The sequence below is a fragment of the Zootermopsis nevadensis genome, unplaced genomic scaffold (assembly GCF_977971745.1).
Source record: "Zootermopsis nevadensis isolate Lab colony 2312 unplaced genomic scaffold, Znev_1.0 Znev_ptg000016l, whole genome shotgun sequence".
NCBI lineage: Eukaryota > Metazoa > Arthropoda > Insecta > Blattodea > Termopsidae > Zootermopsis > Zootermopsis nevadensis.
This window is the reverse complement of record NW_028259148.1, coordinates 12,550,550-12,572,022: the sequence shown is the minus strand read 5'-3', so window position 1 is coordinate 12,572,022 and position 21,473 is coordinate 12,550,550. Positions and strand designations below refer to the sequence as shown.

The following is a 21,473-nucleotide window of genomic DNA, read 5'->3' as shown; positions in this document are numbered from 1 at the left end:
TCAGCTACAGTTGTCATGACAACCATCTGGCTACTCATTTGTCTGAGCCTAGTGTACTCTTCACTCAGTTTTAGTAATTTCTCTGACTGTTAATTTGCTTACAGTTTTTGAAAAACTTAGAAACACAGAATTTTTGGAGTTTATGTTTGTACATGCTATTTGATGTCATCTTAATGACATCACATAACATCTTAATTTAAACGTATTTAACTCTTGCAGTGACTGATCACTAAAGCCAAATTATCACCGCCATCCAAGTTACCTTCAGGTTGCTCCAACTTTAAAATTTGTATACAGCGAACCACTGGCCCCTTAGCGCCTCAGTGGCATTAGTGTCTCACATCTGACATGAATCTTATTGGACCAGCCAGAGTTTCAACTTACATTCACAGTGATGTACGAGCAGCAGATGATTCACATTATGATAGAATCTATACGTGACTTCCAGAGTTCTCCTGTTGACAAACTCCTGACTAGCTGGCACCAGAATTTCCAGCTGAAATCCCTCTCAGAGCAGCCAATGTTGCACTAATTTCCACATTATGCTAAAGTACGATATTCCCATATAGCCAAATTACTCCTTCTTGAAGGTATCACCACCTTGTCAAAGACAATTTGCTGGGTGAGGAAGCTTGCATGCTCAGATGACCCTCAGGGCTATGCCGGCCGGAGCTTCGGCTCATGGTAGGGTCACCAAAGCCAGACAGGTTTAAGGTGATGCGCCAGACTAAGAGTGATACCCTGGTCCTCCAGGTTGGTGGTTGGGCGTAAGGCTAACAACCTTTCGCCGTAAAAAGAGCACCTTTACGAAAAAATTAACTAAGCCTCGGACCAGGACGGACTCTTTGGCACGACCATGGCAATTGAAAAAGGCCCAATATTGTCAGGGTGATTAAGTCGAGAAGAATGAGATGGGCGGGATGTGTAGCACGCATGAATGGGACAAGAGGTGTGCACCGGGTATTGGTTGGGAAACCTGATGGGAAGAGACCGCTGGGGAGACCTAGACGTAGATGGGAGGATAATCTCAGGCGGGAGGAAGCCTGAGGGGAAGAGACCGCTGGGGAGATCTAGACGTAGATGGGAGGATAATCTCAGGCGGGAGGAAGCCTGAGGGGAAGAGACCGCTGGGGAGATCTAGACGTAGATGGGAGGATAATGTCAGGCGGGATCTATGGGAGGTAGGAGTTGAAGGAGACTGGATGTTGGTGGCCCAGGACAGGGTCCGGTGGAGGGCTTTGGTTAATTCGGTGATGAACCTTCGGGTTTCATAAGCCATCTAGTTGGTTGGGTCCACTGTTTGGGAAGCCTGAGGGGAAGAGACCGCTGGGGAGATCTAGATGTAGATGGGAGGATAATGTCAGGCGGGATCTACAGGAGATAGGAGTTGAAGGAGACTGGATGTTGGTGGCCTAGGACAGGGACCGGTGGAGGGCTTTGGTTAATTCGGTGATGAACCTTCGGGTTCGGTAAGCCATCTAGTTAGTTAGTTAGCCAAATTACTAATTTAATTAGAAGGAGTAATCAGTAAGTATTACTCACAATCAGTTCTCTATGCCTTTTACAGAGGCCTGGTTTCTGTGGAGACAGGGATCACAGCAACTGAATAAGATGCTGAGGGTAATATTAAGGTGTCTTATATTTACAACTGCATTTAGGAGACATTTAAAATAAGTTTTTCTCTGTAAATAAACAGTTTTTATTGAAACTGCTGAAATTTACTTTTACATAATAAGGTAAGAATTTGGGTTACCCCACAACTGTTTAAAAATTAAATACATTATAAAGTTTTACAATATGAAACACACTTTTATTATGTTTTTATGGCGATTATCTTGTATATGGTCACATGTAACAGTTTAATTAGCTTAATCCTTGTTATGGAAACACAAGCACTTCAGTCCATTTATTAAGTGAGTGAATTTTTCTAATGTTTAACTTTGTCTACAGTTTTCTCAGCTTTAATAAACTATATGAACTCATTCCAATTCCAGTTCTCATACACTATACCTCTAAAATCCATCTTAATATGATATCCCACTATGCCTGTTTCTTCATAAACTAGTATTCTAAATGAATCTATTAAAAATTACAAACAATAGCATACTATTTAAAATTGCCTGCTGACTGCATATATGTAAATAATTGAGATACTTTGAAATAAAATATATAATAAAATTCAGGTCAATACACAAAACAATGCTTTATTTAGATGTTAAAATTTAAATGTTAAAATTTAAAATTTTAAATTTGCGCTATTCATCACTATAAGGATGTTACATTTCAGTGCTTTCGTTCACTTTACAACATGTTTCGATGTAATACATCATCTTCAGGTGTTGTTTTTTTAAAACTATTTTATATTTTAATGCATGTCTTGCAATATATTTATTATTGTATCATGTGTTCTGTTGATTCTTCCGTTTTACGCATCTTATGTTTTGTTTAGATTATTCATAAGTCGTGTTGTGTGGTGTATCACGTCTGCTCGGGTTGACTGTCTGTTCATGTGATGAATAGCGCAAATTTAAAATTTAAAATTTTAACATTTAAATTTTAAATTTTAACATCTAAATAAAGCATTGTTTTGTGTATTGACCTGAATTTTATTATATATTTTAATCAAAAAACACAAACATGACGCATGTAAACCTTAAACTTTGAAATAAATTGCTCAGACTCATCACATGTATTCGCAGCTGAAATGATGATGACACTGAATAAACAACCCATTAGGGAATCTAAGAACAGGGTTGAAAGAGAAACGGAAGGAAAATACATAAAAGAGTACGAAAAGAAACGCGGACATACAGAAGAGAGAATAAATTTTCAAGTGGTGGAAACATCAGTGAATGATGATTGTTTGTGCAGTGCTTCATACCTTTTATCTGTATTTCAACATCAGGATCAATTAAAAGGTTTGTTAGCAGTAAACCTGTTAATTAAATCAAATGCCCACTTAGGCTGATCTGATGGAACCATGTGTCCAGCATCTCTAACCAGAATCTCTGTGAAATTGCCTACAGATCTTGCATACCCAGCTAGACTATTACCAACATGCCACTGTACCCTTGGTGCTCTTTTATAAGCAGCTGCGCCACTCCAATCTAGAGCCTGCAAAAACCCCAGCGTGAGAGGGTACGCCACAATGATATCCAACTGTCCATTATAGATCAGCACTTTGTACTTTTCCAGCAAGACTTCGACCCAGGGTTTCACAGACTGCATCACATCTTCCTTCAGATGTTCTTCTACTCTGTTATCTGTGTGGAATGTCAAGTTGCCTACATGAATGGCCTTCCTCACCTCAGCAAGTTGAATGTAGGTCCCCATAAAATCGTTACCTCTGCCTTTACTGTGCAAGTAATTAAAGTAGAAAGTGAAGCCAGTCAAATTGTAGAAGAGAGTTCCCCATCGAGTGTCACCGTTCAAAAGTGTATCAAACACCTGTGAGGAGAGAAAATAAATATCTGCAAATTCTGTCATATCACACTAAAACAAGGATACCAAATTCTGCACCCATCATACACAATGTTCAGTAAGTGAACCAGAATTATTATTCTTAATACAAAGAGGTACAATGCAGAAAAAGTATTAAATTTTAATTTTTATTATTTTCTTCACTTATGTACAGCAAATAATCCACACTCTTCCATGTGTATTACAGTTGAAAATTTTGCCCAATTTCAGTTTGGGGTTCCATGTATGCTGTATATTTTGAGACCAAAAGGATTCTGCAGTCAAAGATGTTCGTGAAAAACTGACCAACTCCTAAATGGTAAGTGAACAACAGACTTTGTGTGGTGTGTATGTGCAGCACAACTTTATTTACTTTCTCATGCAGAGAATTTCCTGTGGAGTTTTCTGATTAAAACCTTGGCCACCAAGACTGGATGTTTTTAGGTCAGTCAGTTTCCTTCGGTACTTTCAAACTCACCATTCAAAACTGTCTGTTCCCTCTTTTGAGCTGGGATGGACAACCAAGGCACGAATATTTCTTTTTGCTGCGACATACAAACCAGCCCCGGGGCCCACCTATCCAGTGCGTTGTGGGAGGCTGTTTTCCCAGCTGACCACTTACCTCAATTTGTACTGAGGTTAAGAATGTATGAAGCTATAATTCACATTCCACATGTCTTCATAGCGTGGTGCTTAATTATGCACAGAGAAAACTTTACCATTACTTTCATATCTCATTTCACATGAATCTGTGCAGTTAAACAAGACACACAAACAATACTGGAAACTGTCTGTCGGTTGTCGCAATGTTATGTCATGAAATATTAAGCAAAATGCATTATTTTATGCAGTGCATGAAATATATCATGACGACCTATTCATCAACTGTCAACAACATGCTTTGTAAATTTAAACTGATTTAATAAAATCTGTACTCCAAATGATCAATTAAATAAAAGCTAAAAATTATCGAACCTCTCTGTTTTATCAGGGGTGCCATTATACTTAGGAGAACTCCCACACAAGCTTTCCCATATCAATGAAACATGAAAAATACTTGATACATGTACTGTGGTACAAGTAGTTTATATTAATGTTTCAACTTATGCTCATTTCTAAGGAAAGGCAGGACTGTGGTATTAAAGTGTCTCGTCCATCCCCTTCAACCTTCACTTTTGCAAAAATACACAGATTTCTTTAAAATTGGTATGGACACCACCCCACCACCATTCTGTGGTTGATAAATCATGAAACACAAGGAAAAGCTTATTTATGCATCTGTGCAGATAAATATTCCCAATAAATGAAGCCAAAATTCAACGACAGATGCATTATCTTTAAGAAAGCATAGAGGAAATATGTGTATTTCACACGAGAACTGATCATTCCACTGCTGCCCACATTTGCAGAAAGTAAAGTAAAGTTTGTGCCATGTAGGCGCTTGGGGTGAGAGGAGGTATAGCTCCTCCCTTTCTTGACCTCGGCACTAGATGGGGGTGAGTGGTCAGCATCACGTCCCGGTCGTGTTTTACCCCCAGGAGAAAGGACCCCGGTACCCACTGGATAGGAGGCTGGGTGGGCCCCAGAGCCGGTCTGGACGCAGAGGCTAGAGAAAAAAATCCTCTGCCCCCGTCGGGGATCAAACCCTGGCTGTCCAGCCCATAGCTAGTCACTACTGATTGAGCTATCCCGGCTCATATTCGCAGAAAGTACAGCCATTATTATTTGGAAATAAGTATGTCATACTCAACACAGATCAATTATAAACCAGGAGTGACTGCCATATACAAGATAGTATATAAAGGATCGTGCCTTCAACTTACGTCAAAAGCTTCATTCCATTTCTTCTGTTGGATATATTTTATTAACAATTGCTCCGCGTCATGAAAAATTGCTTTTGCATTTATATCTATAAGTCCAATCTGATAAAGATAGTCTCCATACTTCAGCATGTGTTCTGGGTCGCAGAGACCATTGCCAATAGCCATGCCTGCAAAACAAAATACACTTAACTCTAATTTCATAAGGGTAACTGTTCTCTCTGTTGCACTAAAAGAACCTGTCAGCATTATTTAAGGTCCACAGAAGAATTAACCATTTATAACCCACTGGTAACTACAGCATGTCCAAAAAAGATGCATACACACATTTAATGAATGAAATAAAAACATTTTAATAAAGTAAACCATTATATACATCATCACTGGCACTTGGTAAATTAGAAGATTAGTGTAGGTGTTTAGAATGACCACTGTCAGCTTTGTGGCTCAGCTGATAACAGTGAGTAACTGACTGACACGCAGCCACCAAAGTTGCTGCTAGGACGACTCCACAAGACCATTCAGTTTCTTGCCAGGGCTCTTTAAGTGTTGCTGGCTTCGTGTTGTACACAACATCCTTCAAGTAATCCCACAAGAACAAGCCAGGTGAGGCTAAATATGGTAATCATGGGGGGTATTCAACAGATCCCGTGCTTCCTCTCCGTTGGTCGGGAAAGGTGTTGCCCTGACATCATGAAGTTAATGTGTAAGTGCCCTGTCTTGCTAATACCATGTCCTCACCTCCATAAGCTGATGAACAGCAAGAATAATTCCATATTATGTGTATATATCTTTTTTGGACACCTATTTAATAATCAAAAACTGTATTTTGTATATATGGGTTTCATATGATTCTCAGAATAAACAGCATTAACAGTTGAAGAAATATTGTATATTATCTGAGGTGTAGACTGGTTTCTTAAATATTATATAGATGAGCTTGCATGTGTGTGCAAAAGAATAGATTAAAATCACCATTTATAAGAATCTGAGAGATAATCTTGTGAATGTGTTTACAGATTTGGACAGTACACTAGACCAGTGTTTCCTAACCTCACAATTTTTCTGGTAATGCAGATCCACTCTCCAAAATTGTCTCATACATTCTGATGAAACAGAGTACAGACTATCTAAAATAGAGATGGAAGGTATAATTTCTCATCATGTTTTACTCCACTATGGAAGTAAAAGATGTATCAAAAATCTTAAAACATACAGCATAAGAAAATAAAAGGGTTGAATCTACTCAACTCATCGACTCCCAGTTGAGAAACACTACACTAGACCACTTGGGAGACCTGTATGTGTATATATATATATGGGAAGATAATATTAAAATGGAAGTGTACCTGGACACAACTGGCTCATGATAGGATGCAGTGGCAAACTTCTGTTAACATTTGGATTACATAAAAGTAGGGAATTTCAATGTAAACCATGGAGTTAGTTAACAATGAAAGAGCTAATTTTGCTTTATAATAATTCAATGGATGTGTATAAAGGAAAAGTAGTCATGCATGCAGGTAATGGGTAAATTAACTCAGAAACACACATCTGTGTGCACTGGAAAATTTACATGCATTTCATAAGCGGTGAATGCTGTGCTGTTTCATGGACCTGAATTATCAGGCAAATTTCTTTGACTGCAACATGAACAAAACATTACCTCAAAATTTTCAATGCATCTGTACACCAGTTGACTGACAAAGATATAGATACTGGCTAATTCCAATAAGATGTCACACAGAAAAGTGAAGAATGAAGGAATTCAAAAGCTTTGTCGGAGACCAGGTTATCAAATGACTTTTGGCTAACACGATCTCCAGATTTAGCCCTACCAACTGTTTTTCTCTGGGGCCTAAAGAAGGGAAAAGTCTACACAAAGAAGTGTTGCACCATCGATGCCCCCCCCCCCCCAAAAAAAAAAAAATCAACATAAGATTGCAGCCATTTCTGCAGATGTGTCACGTGTATTCGGGGCAATGACTTTCAGCATCTTATATGATGGGATGTAGTTTCACATGGACTGAGGTATGTATTTGGAGCATTTGATTGTCACTGGTGCATAAATATTTATTTTATTACAGTTCACTCCTATAATACTGTCTGTCCCTTAGCAGGATTTAAAATGGGTACCTTCCAAGTGTGAGTTACACGTATTACTATTGTCCCAACTCAGTACATACAAAAAGAAAACACACTCCTATTCAGTCAAGCAATTTGAATTACATGCACCAATTCTCCACACAAGTATATCTGAAGAAAACTGTGTTGCAAATTCCTCATTTGAATTTTAAAAACATCACATAAGAAGGAAAATACATTGTATTTTACAAGACAAATTATACACAAGTCACTGTCTTTCTATGCAACACATTTGGACTGATGTTATTCTTACCTTTGAAATTGATGAGCTGTTTTGCAACTTGATTCTTTGTATGTATAGTGTATGAAACAGCAGGAACATATTTACCTAGGAAGAATGTTGTACATGTTAAAATTACGTTCATGTCTTATTTTACTGAAAGAATTCTGAAACATGAAAGAATATATGAGACATGGCAAGATTGCCTCTGACTTTAGCATTATAAAAAAGTTAGAAGTAAAGCTGTCCCACTATACGCCATGTAGGCACTTGGGGGGAGAGGTTGTATAGCTCCTACTGTTTCTTAACCTCAGCACTAGATGGGGGTGAGTGATCAGCATCATGGCCAGACCGCGCTTTACCCTGAGAAAGGACCCCTAGTACCCATTGTATAAGAGGCTGGGTGAGCCCCAGAGCTGGTCTGGATGCAGAGGCTAGAGGAAAAAATCTTCTGCCCCCGTCGGGGATCGAACCCCAAATGTCCAACACATAGCTAGTTACTATACTGACTGAGCTATCCTGGCTCATTATACTGTAGCTAAGATACAGACATTCTCTAACTCTACACAAGGTGGAGGTAAGTAATCAGCTTCCAGCTTCGGTTGTTTCACATTTTTATGCAGTAAATTGTAATAGTTTAAAATGTAAGAAGATTTCAAGAAACTGACATTTATATAATGCTTTTTATTTGGTAACCTGTGAAATGATGAAATACCTCATATCATATTATACACTTTAGGGTTGGATAAAAACAAAATAAGTATAAGACTGCAGAATATTGAACATTTGAGAGTATGCCATAATCATCTCAAGCTGCGGTCTTAGTAGTCTCATAATGATAATGTTTTACGGTTTGTACTGCTCAGCTCAAAATTTCCAGATACAACATAGGAATACAAGGAATTTTTGGCAGAACTCATATACTTTACTTTTATATAAATAAATAAATAAAATAAATCCGTGGCGTAACAGCTCCAGAGAGCCAAAGCCGACTATCTTGACTGCTGGTCTCACGTTCACATGCCTAAGCAAAGGTGAACGATCATCCAACCAGATATAGGGTGACGTGTTGTCAGCACGACGAACCCCCAGCCATTGCTAGTTTTCCTGACCGGATTACGCTACTCATTGTAGCTACCCAATTTCCTCACGATGCTGGGTTAGCACCGGTCCCATACACCGGTCGAAAGCTCATGAGAAAATTTCTTCTCCCCCGAGACCCGAACCAGCGCGCATTCTGTATCGCCGGTCTGCAGCATGATGCCTCAGACCATGCGGCTACGGCGCGGGACTCTTTACTTTTATATACTCAAGATTTCTAGCCTTATAAATCTTGTGCTGTTAATCTTTTACGATGCAATAACAACATGCCATTTAGTCTACATGTTAGTATGCTGGGTTTGTGTTTGTAGTCTTGATCAAAACCCACAAGGTTGACATTTCTTCTATTATCACTTGCAATTGTAAATATAATACAGTGAAAAGTGATTTCTATGCAAGCCAAAGGATTCTAACGTAACATAACCCACTTGCCAGACTGCATGTTCGGTTTCTAGCTTTGTCACTCATACACAAAAAAAATTAACTGCTGTTACAAAAAGAATTCACTTTGACAAACTGCAGACATTTTGATTTACCTGCATATGACTCTCCTGTAACATAAAATTCACTTTTCTGTAACTCTGGAAATAACTGAAAAAACTGCAAGAGAGCATTGTAGAGATCTTCCCCGACAATAGTTTCATTCTTTGCGTATCCATCGTCCCCACCGGTGAAGCTGTAGCCTGTAAGAAGTAAAACAATTAACATTTCCATTCATAAGGTATTGTAGATGCGTCATATTGTGAATTAATAGTATTAAAATATTTAAAATATTTAAAAATAACCGTCAATCACAATAAAATTAAAAGATTAAAAGATTAAAATATCATATTATGTTCCCTATCGAGTACTCGATTTACATATGGAACTTACAAAACATGTTTCGGCTATATATAGCCATCATCTGGTGTTTTGTATATAAACTTTTCACTGAATTACTTTTTAGGATTTTAATGATTTTTCTTCTGATGTTTTGTCCTTTATATTGATTCACCATTCCTTGTAGTACCATTTGTTGTAGTATCCCAGGTCGCAAATATGTTAATTTCGTATTGCGTATTGATGTCGAAGTTCGTATATGGACTGTGAAGTAAATGTTTTAATATTAATGAAAAATGAATATAGAAAACAAAATAATTAGTTGAAATAAATTATGTAAACTTACCCAAGAAGTAATATTGTAATCTTGTAATCCAATGCAGTACGTACACCTCCGATCTCTCAAAATAAGATTACAATATTACTTCTTGGGTAAGTCTACATAATTTATTTCAACTAATTATTTTGTTTTCTATATTCATTTTTCATTAATATTAAAACATTTACTTCACAGTCCATATACGAACTTCGACATCAATACGTAATACGAAATTAACATATTTGCGACCTGGGATACTACAACAAATGGTACTACAACGATTGGTGAATCAATATAAAGGACAAAACATCAGAAGAAAAATCATTAAAAATCCTAAAAAGTAATTCAGTGAAAAGTTTATATAATACACCAGATGATGGCTACATTTAGCCGAAACATGTTGTGTAAGTTCCATATGTAAATCGAGTACTCGATAGGGAACGTAATATGATATTTTAATCTTTTAATTTTATTGTGATTGACGGTTATTTTTAAATATTTTAATTTCCATTCATCTTACTGACAGCAGGATGAAAAACTGAGGATGCACACAAAATTACTAGGCCTCATAAGGATGCAGTAAGTGGATTTCATGATTTTCATAAAATATCTAGTATTTTTAGCACAGTGAAATCATCTATCTGACTAACTCCATGGAAATTATTCCTTCTGAGAAGCTAACAGTCACTCAGCTAATGAAGATATTCCTGCCTTTTATGGAACCAAAATGTTCATTGTCATTTACATAACAGCCTACCAACAATCATTATCCTGAGCAATATATATTTAGTCCACATCCTCCAACCATATTTCCTTGAGATCATTTTAATATTATCCTATCATCTATGCCTAGGTCTTCTAGGTGGTCTCTTCCTCTCCTCCTTTCCAATCAAAATTGTGTATACATTTCTCATATGTCCCACATGTGCTACCTTTATCATCTTTCCTCATAATATTTCGTGAAGAATACAAACTACAGAGCTCATTATGCAACATTCATCAATGTCCAGTCACTCCATCTCTTTTAGGTCAAAATATCTCTTCAGCGCCCTATTCTCAAACACCCGCAATATCTTCCCTTAATATCTTCTTATTTAGAATACTGTATTTTAGTTTTACTTAATTTATGACAAACCAATAAAAAAAAGGCTTGAATTTTCGTATTACCTGTTCCAACTGGATTGTCGATATAGATGACAGAAGCAGTTTTTGTCCACGAAAATTTCCTGGGTTTCAAGTAAAATTTGCTATTTACTGAAAATGGCCCATTTTCTGTAAACAGCCCAAACAAGGATGATGCCCCAGGACCTCCTTGTAGCCACAGAATTACAGGAGCAGATGTATAATTAGCAATCTAAACAGAAAATAAACACACAATTTGTCAGTCACAAAAAAACATTTTTATTCTTAATTACTTTTTACATTTCTGCACAGATCTTTGTGGCATACTGGTTGGCATGTGTGCTCTATGTTTGTGAGGTCCTTCATTCAAATTTCAGATCAGCAGTTCTGGGTTTCCTCACTCACTCCCTTCAGGAAACTGATCGCCAGCAAGGATGTTTAAGTTTACAAAATCAGTTACTCTCTTAAAACATAATTTTATCAAATATTTCAGAGAATGCTGATGGTAATGAAATTAGTCTATAATTAGGTATGCAAGATTATTTTATATAGAATTTAACTTCTGAATTATTTTGTTCTGGGAAAGCTCCTACTGCCATTGATTCATTGAAAAGATAACTCATAGGAACACTTATGTAGTCTGCATAGCTTTAGAGTAAAGTTGTTGATACGTATGTCCTCATACCCACATTCATTTTTGTTGTGAGAGAATTTATTATATTATTAATTTTATTTGCTATTTTGGGTATAAGATTTATATTTGGTAAGGTTTCAGGAATTGCTTCAATAATGTGCTTTGCTGTGTTTTCTGTTGTGGTTGTAGTGTTATTGGTCATTCTTTCTATAATTATTAAGAAGTAACTTTTGAAAGAATATGCCAGGAGTTGACGATTTTTTGTATTGAATTATCATTTATCTTTATTGATGGCATAACTTCTTATGAAGAATATTTCCCATTTTCTTTTTTCACGGTTTTCCACATTGCTTATATTTTCATTATCTGATTATAATATATATATACATTGTAATTCATACATGTGTTAGTATTATGCAATATTTTTTGTAGTGAATTTTCATTATTTGGTTATTACTAGACTGACAATTTAGGTAAAGATCTCATTTGTGTTTGCAAGATATTTGATTCCTTCATTATTTTCAAACATCCTTTTCTCTGTTTTGGCAGGGAAACTCACTCCCACATTTCTTAAGAAATTTAAGAATGTGTTGAATTTTGAGTCTACATCATGGCTGTTCAATACTAAGTCCAAGTTTTCAACACTCAGGTATATAATAAATTCTTTAATAGTGTCATTATTTATGTCTTATTAGTTTCCTGTAATTATGATAATTGGAAATCAGTTCTACATAATTATAGTTGTGTAACACAATCATATAGCTCATTATCACTGGTCCACTGGCTCTCCAGGTGGTTTCAATAAATTCTTTTGGGCTGAACTCACAGAAAAGAAACATATTCTTTCACCCAAATTCTTTTTCACCCCCTCAATAAAAGGGAAAATGGGGTACATTTCAGAAGGTGTAGATTTGAACAGTTTGAATTCTGAGCCAAACAGTTGAAAGTGTTAAGTACTTTATTCTGTTATTTTTCTTTGCTTTTTCTAAGTGTGGCTATCCTGGTTAACAGGTAATTTTTCCCTCCAATTCAGTACATACTACAAAGACAGTGAAAGAAGTTTTGTATTATGGTGTGGAAAGTAAATTTGTGACTTTCATTAGGGAAGATTGAAGTTGTAAAGGTGAGTTTGTTTATGCAATTCTGTATTTTGAAATGTATGTTTCTCTGAAATAAATGTGTGGTTTCTTTTTTATTGTAGTATATTAGTGCTAGAATTTTGAGGTACCATTACTTAACTGTTTAAACTTTGGCTACAACAAACTTTCATTCAGTTCCATACACTTTTGTAAAAAAAAAAATATTGTCCTTGATAAGCCTTTACAGATATAACAGTAGTTTTTAAAGCAAGTGTCCAACTGTACCATTCTTTTATCCTTTAGGAAATATGGTCAAAATGTGTTATAATAAACTAGATGTGACAAGTGCACTATGGCTTTATACAAAGCAGCTGAGAAGCCAGCAGAAACTCTGTGACAGTACATGCATAGGGTATGCATTTTGATATGTGTCAGAGTTATTACATTACCTGCCCTTTGTTGACTTACTGGTCAGGAAAGTGGTCATTGAATCAAAACATTTTTAATATGGAATATTTCATCTATTCATATGGCAAAATAACAACAGTGGGATATGCCACAACAGGATTTTTCATTTCAAGAGGAAATGTAACCTAATGTCTGTTGGTCTTCTGGGTTTTGATGCCGTGTCGACTTCTAGATAGATACCGACATTTCTGAGACATATACTGTCTCCATCTTCAGTTATGAAGAAAGAGCTGGGTCTAATCCTAGCTGAACAGGAAAATTAAGATGTTCTCACTAGAAGCCTTCATACTGAGTCTCATGAAGAATCAAAAGTTAACAGTGTTTCATTATAGAAAAACAGCTGTACATCATATGTTTTAAATCTATGCTGCTGGCTGTTTATGCAAGAATGGCACAAAATATGTCCCTCTCTCATGCTTGATACAATACAAAACTTGAAAACCCTAAAATTATATTCAGAATCTTTGTCATTTTTACATGTTTCAGCATCTTTCCTCCTTCTCTACCCTCCTAAGTTTGTTGCTCAAGAGTGATTTAATTTCAAAGAACCCAGCCAAAGGCAAGTTTAATTAAATATGAAGTGACACCAAGCCAGTGTGTGTGAAGCATTGCAGTGATGAAATATGTATACACACAGTATAAACTAATCACTATAGTTAAATGAAGGCTCTCCTTTCCTTCAAAGCCTGTTTCATAAGCAAGCATGCAAGAGTACATTAGTGCGATGTTTAATTTCCACAAGGTAACAAACAGAAAATGAATGTTGTGACTTAAACACTGCATCTCTCAGGCCATATAAACTGCTGGCATCTTGTGAAGATTGCCTGTGGCATGTCCCATAGTGGTTAATTTTTAATATGAATGAAAGAATGTTATGTTACAAATCTCACTTCATATGACACATATCACGTTTCTTACCTCAACTGGGAAGAACCAGAAAAACAAATTAGAGTTGAATGCCTTGTTCACTGTAAGATAACCAGAAAAACTAGTTACATTTTCTGCCCCTCTCAACGGTCCTACTTTTGCAGCATCTTGGGCCTCCTTGATCCTACCGGCTTCAATTAGTGGAGTTAGAAACAAAGGTTTTCCAGGATCTCCTTTGTGAGAAATTAGTTTTATTTTGGGATAAACGTTGAATAAACAAGTTGCAGTTGTCAGAATGGACCAGAGTAAGCAAACGTGAAGAAGCATTTCAAGCACCCCAGAAAAAATTTGGAGTTGTCCAGTGGTATTCTGCGGTGTATTTTCTGCCCTTGACCTTCTCAACTCATTTATCGTTGTACTTTGAATCCCACTAATATCGATTGCGACTCATCAGGATCAAATACACAGCGTGATTACAGGAAACCTACGTCCCGGCGATGCCTTTTCCTGCACGTAGGAGATAACACACAACTGAGATTATGTTCTCTGACAGATATTCTTATTCATCTTTGATGTTTATAATCATGAGTACGAGTGTTGGTTATGTGTCGTAGGTTGTGCTGTATTATGGATGCTTGCATGTAGAGGATTAAGGACTTTCCCACGTCAAACATTTTCTCCTGTAAAGCTTATTTACAATTTCAGCAATAAAAAGTGTTGAAAACAGTGAATATCGTAATGGTAGAATACTGCTGCTTGTTGGAAGAAAGTTATAAGCCATCCCAATAGATGCGATGGCCACTGGTGTTAGCTATGCCACCGGAGCTAGCAGCGCTAATGTTGAACACCTACGTTAGATTTACCAAGTTTCAGCGCTGATGTATGTAATGGTTTAGTTTATTGAAATGTCTTTATTTCATTCACTTAATGTGTATCCATCTTTTTGGGACATGCTGTATAAAATGAGTTTTATTATTTTTCCACTTTAAGTGATTTTAAGTGTGTGAACTAGGAATGTTGTATTTACTGACTTTTGTATACATTTTATAATAACCAATACTTATTGCATGTTGTGTTGAACTTACAAATTTTGTATTTTTGCATTATCAAGATTTAGAATCAACTTGTTAACAGTAAATCATTTACAATAAACTTCCGATTATCCAGGAACAGTTTATCCGGTTTGCAGATTGTGTGTACACGACTCTCGCGACTTTTTTTTACGCGAACGAAGACGTGCTTAATTGTTTGCTTGGTTTGGGGGGGGGGGGAGTCTACCGAATTCAGTCATTTTATTTTACGGTCAGTTTAGGTGATGGGGTGGCTGATGTTTATTCCAGTGGTTTTGGTGGAGAAGAGAGATGGTAAAGATGCTCGTGATTTTTTTCAAACCGACTTATAGCCAATTACGTTACGTTTTCTTATGCGTTACTTGGGTGAAAAGGGTAGTCAATGCTTGTGGAACCTAAATAAGGTGGCGCGAAAGTTTTGTGAAAATTGTACTGACACTAAAACAAAAGCTGGAGTTGCTTAAACAATTTGAGATAGGGTAATTAGCAACAGAATTAGTCAAAAATTATGGGGTAGGGTTTGAGTGATTGCATTCATGAAATTATGCTGCAGGGCTGATCTCAGAGCTCTTTCCAATGAAGGTGACAGTGTAATAGGATTATGGGGGAAAAAAAAGTTGTCTCTGTCCCATCATGTGCCATGAAATGTCATATATGCCTAAAATAGCTCCAGTTGAGGACATATGAATGTGTGAACATTGACAAAAATCTTCACATCTTCTTTTTCAAGTAAAGAAGATGCTGTTTGCATTATAAACATTGATTTTATTCTAGATCACTGATTGCTTGAAGTTTGGTTGATCAGTCATGAAGAATGATGGAAAAACAATGTATTTCTCTTACTGCCCCCCTGATGGTTGATCTGGCTGTTCATTCACCAGAGGTAAGCTTTGTAACATATTGAATGGTAACATTGTCTTTTTCTTTTGTTGCTTTTGCGTGGTCACCTGACAACAAATTTCCCCAATCACTAAAATACATATCTTTTTTACCCTTTACACATGATTAAGAGATATGCTGAAATTCTACTTCTGGTCAACATGAATTATCTACAAGGAATCAGTAATCCATAAAATGACCTGAGTATCTTCTAGATCAGGGGTTCTCCCCTGTTTTGCTGGTGTACCACTAATTCTAATTTGCCACATTAAATGCACCACTAACCAAATACGTTCAGGGAAAACTTATTTATGTTAATATTATCTTTTGATTTTCATACTTAGTTTGCATACCACTCAACATTGGCTTACGTTCATCAGTGATATGCATACCATAGGTTGAGAAACACTGTTCTAGATGTTATCATAAAGTGAGGATTACAGGTTGAAGTTGGTCTATACCAGTGTTGACAGTTTAAGCTCTTTTTTGTAGGCAATTTGCTACATGCAGATATTTTCATAGAAATTGTTAATTCAGTATTCCATTTAGAATATCTCTGCATTAGTTATAAACTGGAATAATGTTGCTTTCAGTGTTGGTAAGTTATTGGGAAGTAGTGAGGTTTATAAGATTTTGTTCTTGACAGTCAGCTAGTCAACAATGTTTTAATGAACTCTTTATTTCCACAATACAAGGACTGCGCAGACTAGTGACAAATGGCTTTATTTTTCAGACCTGTGTTTGCATGTTCAAAATTTGACTGTAGAAGAATTTAGTGTGCTGCACATTAGTGTGTGTATGTGTATTTATTTATTTACTCGGTATTGCATACAGGTTTCAGTCAAATTATGAGAGATTTGAGGTTATCATGGTGGTGAGTGTAAAGATGGCTGTCTTCATCAATCATATCTATATAGTTACATAAATAAAATTAATAAGAATTAACAAACCAGAAACTTCTATCAAGAAGCCAGTACTTTGAGTATTAGAAGCATTCATCTCCACCTGACTTGGTTCATTGTGTGATATCAGCATATCCTATCATATCCTGATTACTCATATCATAAGACATGATTACAAAGAATGTGTACAAGAAACTTTATTTTATTCAGCTTTATTCTTTCTTTTTGGCAGTATTTCTTTCGGTGTTCTTTATAATTAGTTTGTGCAAGTCTTATATTGTTACTCATTTTGAGGAAATCACATTTTCCTCTTGGGTTAGAGAAGTGAACTTCACAATACTGCAATTGGTTTTCATTGTTCTGACAAAACAAATGAATGTGGAGAACACTGCAGTAGATGTCCACGGAGCATTCATTAAGGTAAATATCCTGAGCTTTTCCAGTTTTGCTGATGTTTCTGCCTGTTGTGGGATAATTCAGTTACGTGGTAAACATTTCGAGTACAAAGCAGAAGTACAGGCTTCCTGTCTCTCAAAATTTCTTTCCTTTATAGACTCCTAAAATTGAATGTGTGTATGAAATTTTTTTTACATGGAATTTGCCTGGAGAGACTGAGGTAAACCATGATCAACCTCGTTCAGGATAACCAGTCTCCAGGCTGAGATAAGAACCTGGGATCTCCAAAGTAAGAAGCAGGAGTGATAACCACTCAGTCAAGATGTTCAGTAGCATGCATGTGAGCAGTGAGAAATTTGTAAAGTTTTTAGTTTGAAAACTTGAGGGACGAATTATCCTGAAAGATTATTCCATACTTCATTATGGGGTGAAGATGTGCAGAGTGGGCTGTTGTCATTGTGTCAGTATTGATGATATTAAACACTGATCTAACAGCAAGTTTAGAATCATTTCTATTTATAAACTTACTTTCCTTGCGTTGTTGTGAGGATCTGAACCTAAATCTACTTCAGAATATCAGGAAATGGATTGTATTATAACAGAACCCATTAAATTATGCCATTTGTTGTCAGTTTTGGCCCTGGTAAAATACAAAATCATTCCAAAAAACTTGTTTAATAAATTTAGCGTCCAAAACTTCTTGTGGTTGCCACTTTAGAAAGTCAGCTGCATTTGTACAATATGTTTGATACTGTTAACATATTTACTAACTTGTTTTATCACCATAAAATGTTTCATTGCAGCAGACACTATTGAAGGAGTCACTTTTTGAGGCTGAGGATCAAATTGTGAAGAAACTGCAAGAAACCAAGGACTTTGTGGACAGCAGATTTAAAAAGAGCCTCAAAACAGTAGCCAAGTAAAGAAGTGGAGGCTGCAGGCAACAAAATAAAACTTGTGAGGAAGATCCAAGATTATATTTTAAAACAATGTGTTAGAGACATGTAGCCATTCCTTTCCATGCAGCGCGCGCTATGTTGTGGCTGGTCACATGCTGCAGTCCATCCCGTACCGTGTGTAAGGGTACAGCCTGAGTGCAGCGGGGCGTGGAGCATTTTGCGGGGCGGGGCTTGCAGAATGCATCACAAATCCGTCTGAATACATTCGCGTGTCCTGGGAATGAGCGTTTTGAGCGGAGCGGGCAACGTGCTGTACTAGCGTGGAGGGGAGCGTGCAGAATGCAGGTCAAACCAGTTTGTGTTTAAGTAGCGTTTGGAGCGTTTGGAAGATGTCTTTTGAGGAAATAATTTCTGAAGTTCAAGGAAAACCTGAAATCTGGCTCTCTCGCCATCCGTTATACAAAAACCGGGCGACAGCGAAGAAAACATGGAATGAAATTTCAGTAAAATTTGGGATGGAAGGTTTTTATATTTTTATTTCATTATGCTATTATGTTTTCTCAAAAAATATGAATAAACATGTCCATTATTCATTGCTACAGAAGATGTTATTTAATTACATTTGACATTTGACAAAAATAGTTTACGAACATGTCTCGTACATTTCTTGCTATTAAAGAAGCACTGTTATTGCGCCTACTGAGCCCCATATTACTTTCACAATACTCACTGTTCACTATGGCATTGTACTGTGTGTCACTATTTCCGTCAAGATTTCTGATGACATTGTGTAAAATACAAGTAGCTTTTATTATGAGATGCATGTTCCACGTTGGTTTCTATTGGTTTCCCTAGTATTCGCCACTTGGCATACAAAATTCCGAAAGCACATTCTATGCACTTCCTGGCACGAGAAAGACGCTCATTAAAGTACCTCCTTTCGTCATTCAAAGATCTTTCTGGAAATGGACGCATCAAATTTGTCTTCGAGGGGTATGCTTCATCTCCAATGAAAACGTACGGCAAAGAACACGTAGTTCCGGGAATCATGTCCGGTGGTGGAACGTCAAATCTTCCACTTTCCATTAATTTATTCAAAACTGAGTAGTGAAAAGTCCCTCCATCACTTTGTTTCCCTCTTCCACCTACTTCTATTACTATAAATCTTTTATTCGCATCAGCAACGCCCTGCAGTATTACTGAGAAATAATTTTTATAATTGTAATATGTCGATCCAGAATGAGCTGGACAAATTATTTCACAGTGCTTCCCATCAATTGCACCAATACAGTTTGGAAATTGCCACAGTCTGTTAAAATCCCTCGCAATTTCCTTTAGGTCATCTTGAGATGGCTGTGGCATGTGTATGCTAACCAATTTTGACCATAATGCAGAACACGTTTCATAAACTATCGTTGCCACAGTTGTTTTTCCCATACGAAAATTAAAAGCCAAAGCTCTGAATGCCACTCCTGTAGCAAGATACCTGCAAGTTATTACTACCAGAACTATTTGTTGAGGTAGTAATAATGTATTCCCCACTTAATGGTACCTGCACCTTGTCGTGGTGGTGAGGCTTGAGTACCTCAGTGACCCCAAGAGCTACTGGTAGGGCCTCCCTAGCCAGATTGGTCGAGGAGGAGAGGTCCTCCAGGTTGGGGGTTGATCGCAAGGCTAACTACCTTGCACCGTAAAAAGGAAGATGTTTCGAAACCTCGATCAAAGCCTAGGACAGACGGACCTAACAGAAGACCTAATGGAAGAGGAGAATTGAGGAGGCCATGGACCGAATACGGACCGGAGAGCCATAGAAGAAGAAGAGTGATAATGTTTAAGCCATTGCCATGACACCTTCATCCTCAGTTTTCACGAGCTTTAAATGTCTTTAACTTAATTTCCACCGCTCTTTGCCAGGTATATCAACTCCACTTCATCTGACAAGGAAGTTGTGATGACCACCGACGACAAATCCCGTATCCCACCAGTCGGAGCCCTGCCACTCTCATACAGCGCAACATGTAAACTGCATGAACTTCACACACAGCAAAAGAGGTAAGTTTACAGGCAGGCTTTGTGAATGTGGTATCGCAGTATTAAATCTTGTCATAATCTTTCATTTTCTCTTCCTTCTCTCCTATCTTTTATCTCTGGCTTGTGTCCCTTAAAGTAATCTCTTATAGCTAGAGTAGCTCAATCAGTACAGTGGACAGGCTACTAGTTGGATTACCAGGGTTTGATTCCTAGCAGAGGCAGATTATTTTCTGTTTTCTGCCCTCTCCAGACTGAATCTGGTGCCCACCCAACCTTCTGTCCGATGGGTACTGTGGTAAAGTGACCAGGTCCTGAAGCTGACCACTCACTTCCATGTAGTACCAAAGTAATTAATGCGTGAAGCTATACCATCACTTCCTCGCACATCTCCTTGGGACATTGTTTAATTACACACCAGTGTCAGCATTATCATCTTTCTTTTCTTTAACATATAATTCAAATCATAGGTAACTGCTCAGCTGTGTGGCTCTGTTACATGTAAATTCGCAGTAAAATCAGCTGTTGGAGTGTTTTTATACCTAAGAACTAGCCACATTTGAGTCACTCAAGCAATATTTTGCTGTGGAAAACTGTGTCACTTGACCTTGGAAATATTTCATGAACTTAGAAACATCAGAAGATTTTAATAGCAAAGAAGTCGCTACAAAAACATCATGACATCAAGAAGGTAAGTTTCAAAACAGAAACATTAAGAAGCTGGATAATTTAGGTATTAAAACAAAGTCCATGGATTATTATTTAAGAACGGAACACTTATTAGAACTAGTTAAAATAATTAGGGGTCCGCAGTGGCCGCGTGGTCTGAGGCGTGGGTCTTGTGACGCTTGGTCGCAGGGATCGTGGGTTCGAATCCCACTCAATCCATGGATGTTTTTCTGTGTTTTGCTGTCCCGTGTACAGGTAGAGGCCTTGCGACGGGCCGATCCCTCGTCCAAGGAGTCCAACCGAATGTCCATAGATCAAGCCAACTGAAAAATTTGGGGACCCGTAAAGGGTACCGGAAAATGTACAAACATTGTTAAACCGGAAAAAGAAGAAGTTAAAATAATTAGTTCCATAGTTATTTTTACATTTTATGCAAAACAGGCCTGTGATGTAAGGAATATCACGTGCTTGAAGTTCATATCTAATTTGCAACCAGATTTAATGTACACAGAACCGATTTTATGTACATAAAGGTGTCAGTCTTGAATATCAGCATAATTCCAAGGCTGAATAGTAC

At 37.1% G+C, this 21,473-nt stretch overlaps 1 protein-coding gene across 1 annotated transcript; it reads right to left on the bottom strand.

Annotated features, from left to right (window-relative positions):
• Positions 1 to 1,671: 1,671 nt before the first annotated feature.
• On the bottom strand, positions 1,672 to 14,599 carry LOC110838721 (venom serine carboxypeptidase). Its single transcript, XM_022082218.2, has 6 exons — positions 14,105 to 14,599; positions 11,051 to 11,237; positions 9,282 to 9,428; positions 7,678 to 7,752; positions 5,283 to 5,449; positions 1,672 to 3,447 (listed from the first exon to the last, which is right to left on the bottom strand). Exons 1-6 carry the CDS (start codon positions 14,378 to 14,380, stop codon positions 2,908 to 2,910), a joined length of 1,392 nt encoding a protein of 463 aa, XP_021937910.2. The 5' UTR covers positions 14,381 to 14,599; the 3' UTR covers positions 1,672 to 2,907.
• Between the last annotated feature and the right edge of the window lie 6,874 nt (positions 14,600 to 21,473).

What these genes read in the sequence shown, in the direction of transcription:
- LOC110838721 (XM_022082218.2), bottom strand. Translation starts at nt 14,380, where the DNA reads ATGCTTCTTCACGTTTGCTTACTCTGGTCCATTCTGACAACTGCAACT. An exon ending in ACAGCTCATCAATTTCAAAG is followed by an intron (nt 5,450 to 7,677) that starts GTAAGAATAACA and finishes TTTGTTTTGCAG; the next exon opens with GCATGGCTATTGGCAATGGT. An exon ending in AATGGAATGAAGCTTTTGAC is followed by an intron (nt 3,448 to 5,282) that starts GTAAGTTGAAGG and finishes CTCTCCTCACAG; the next exon opens with GTGTTTGATACACTTTTGAA.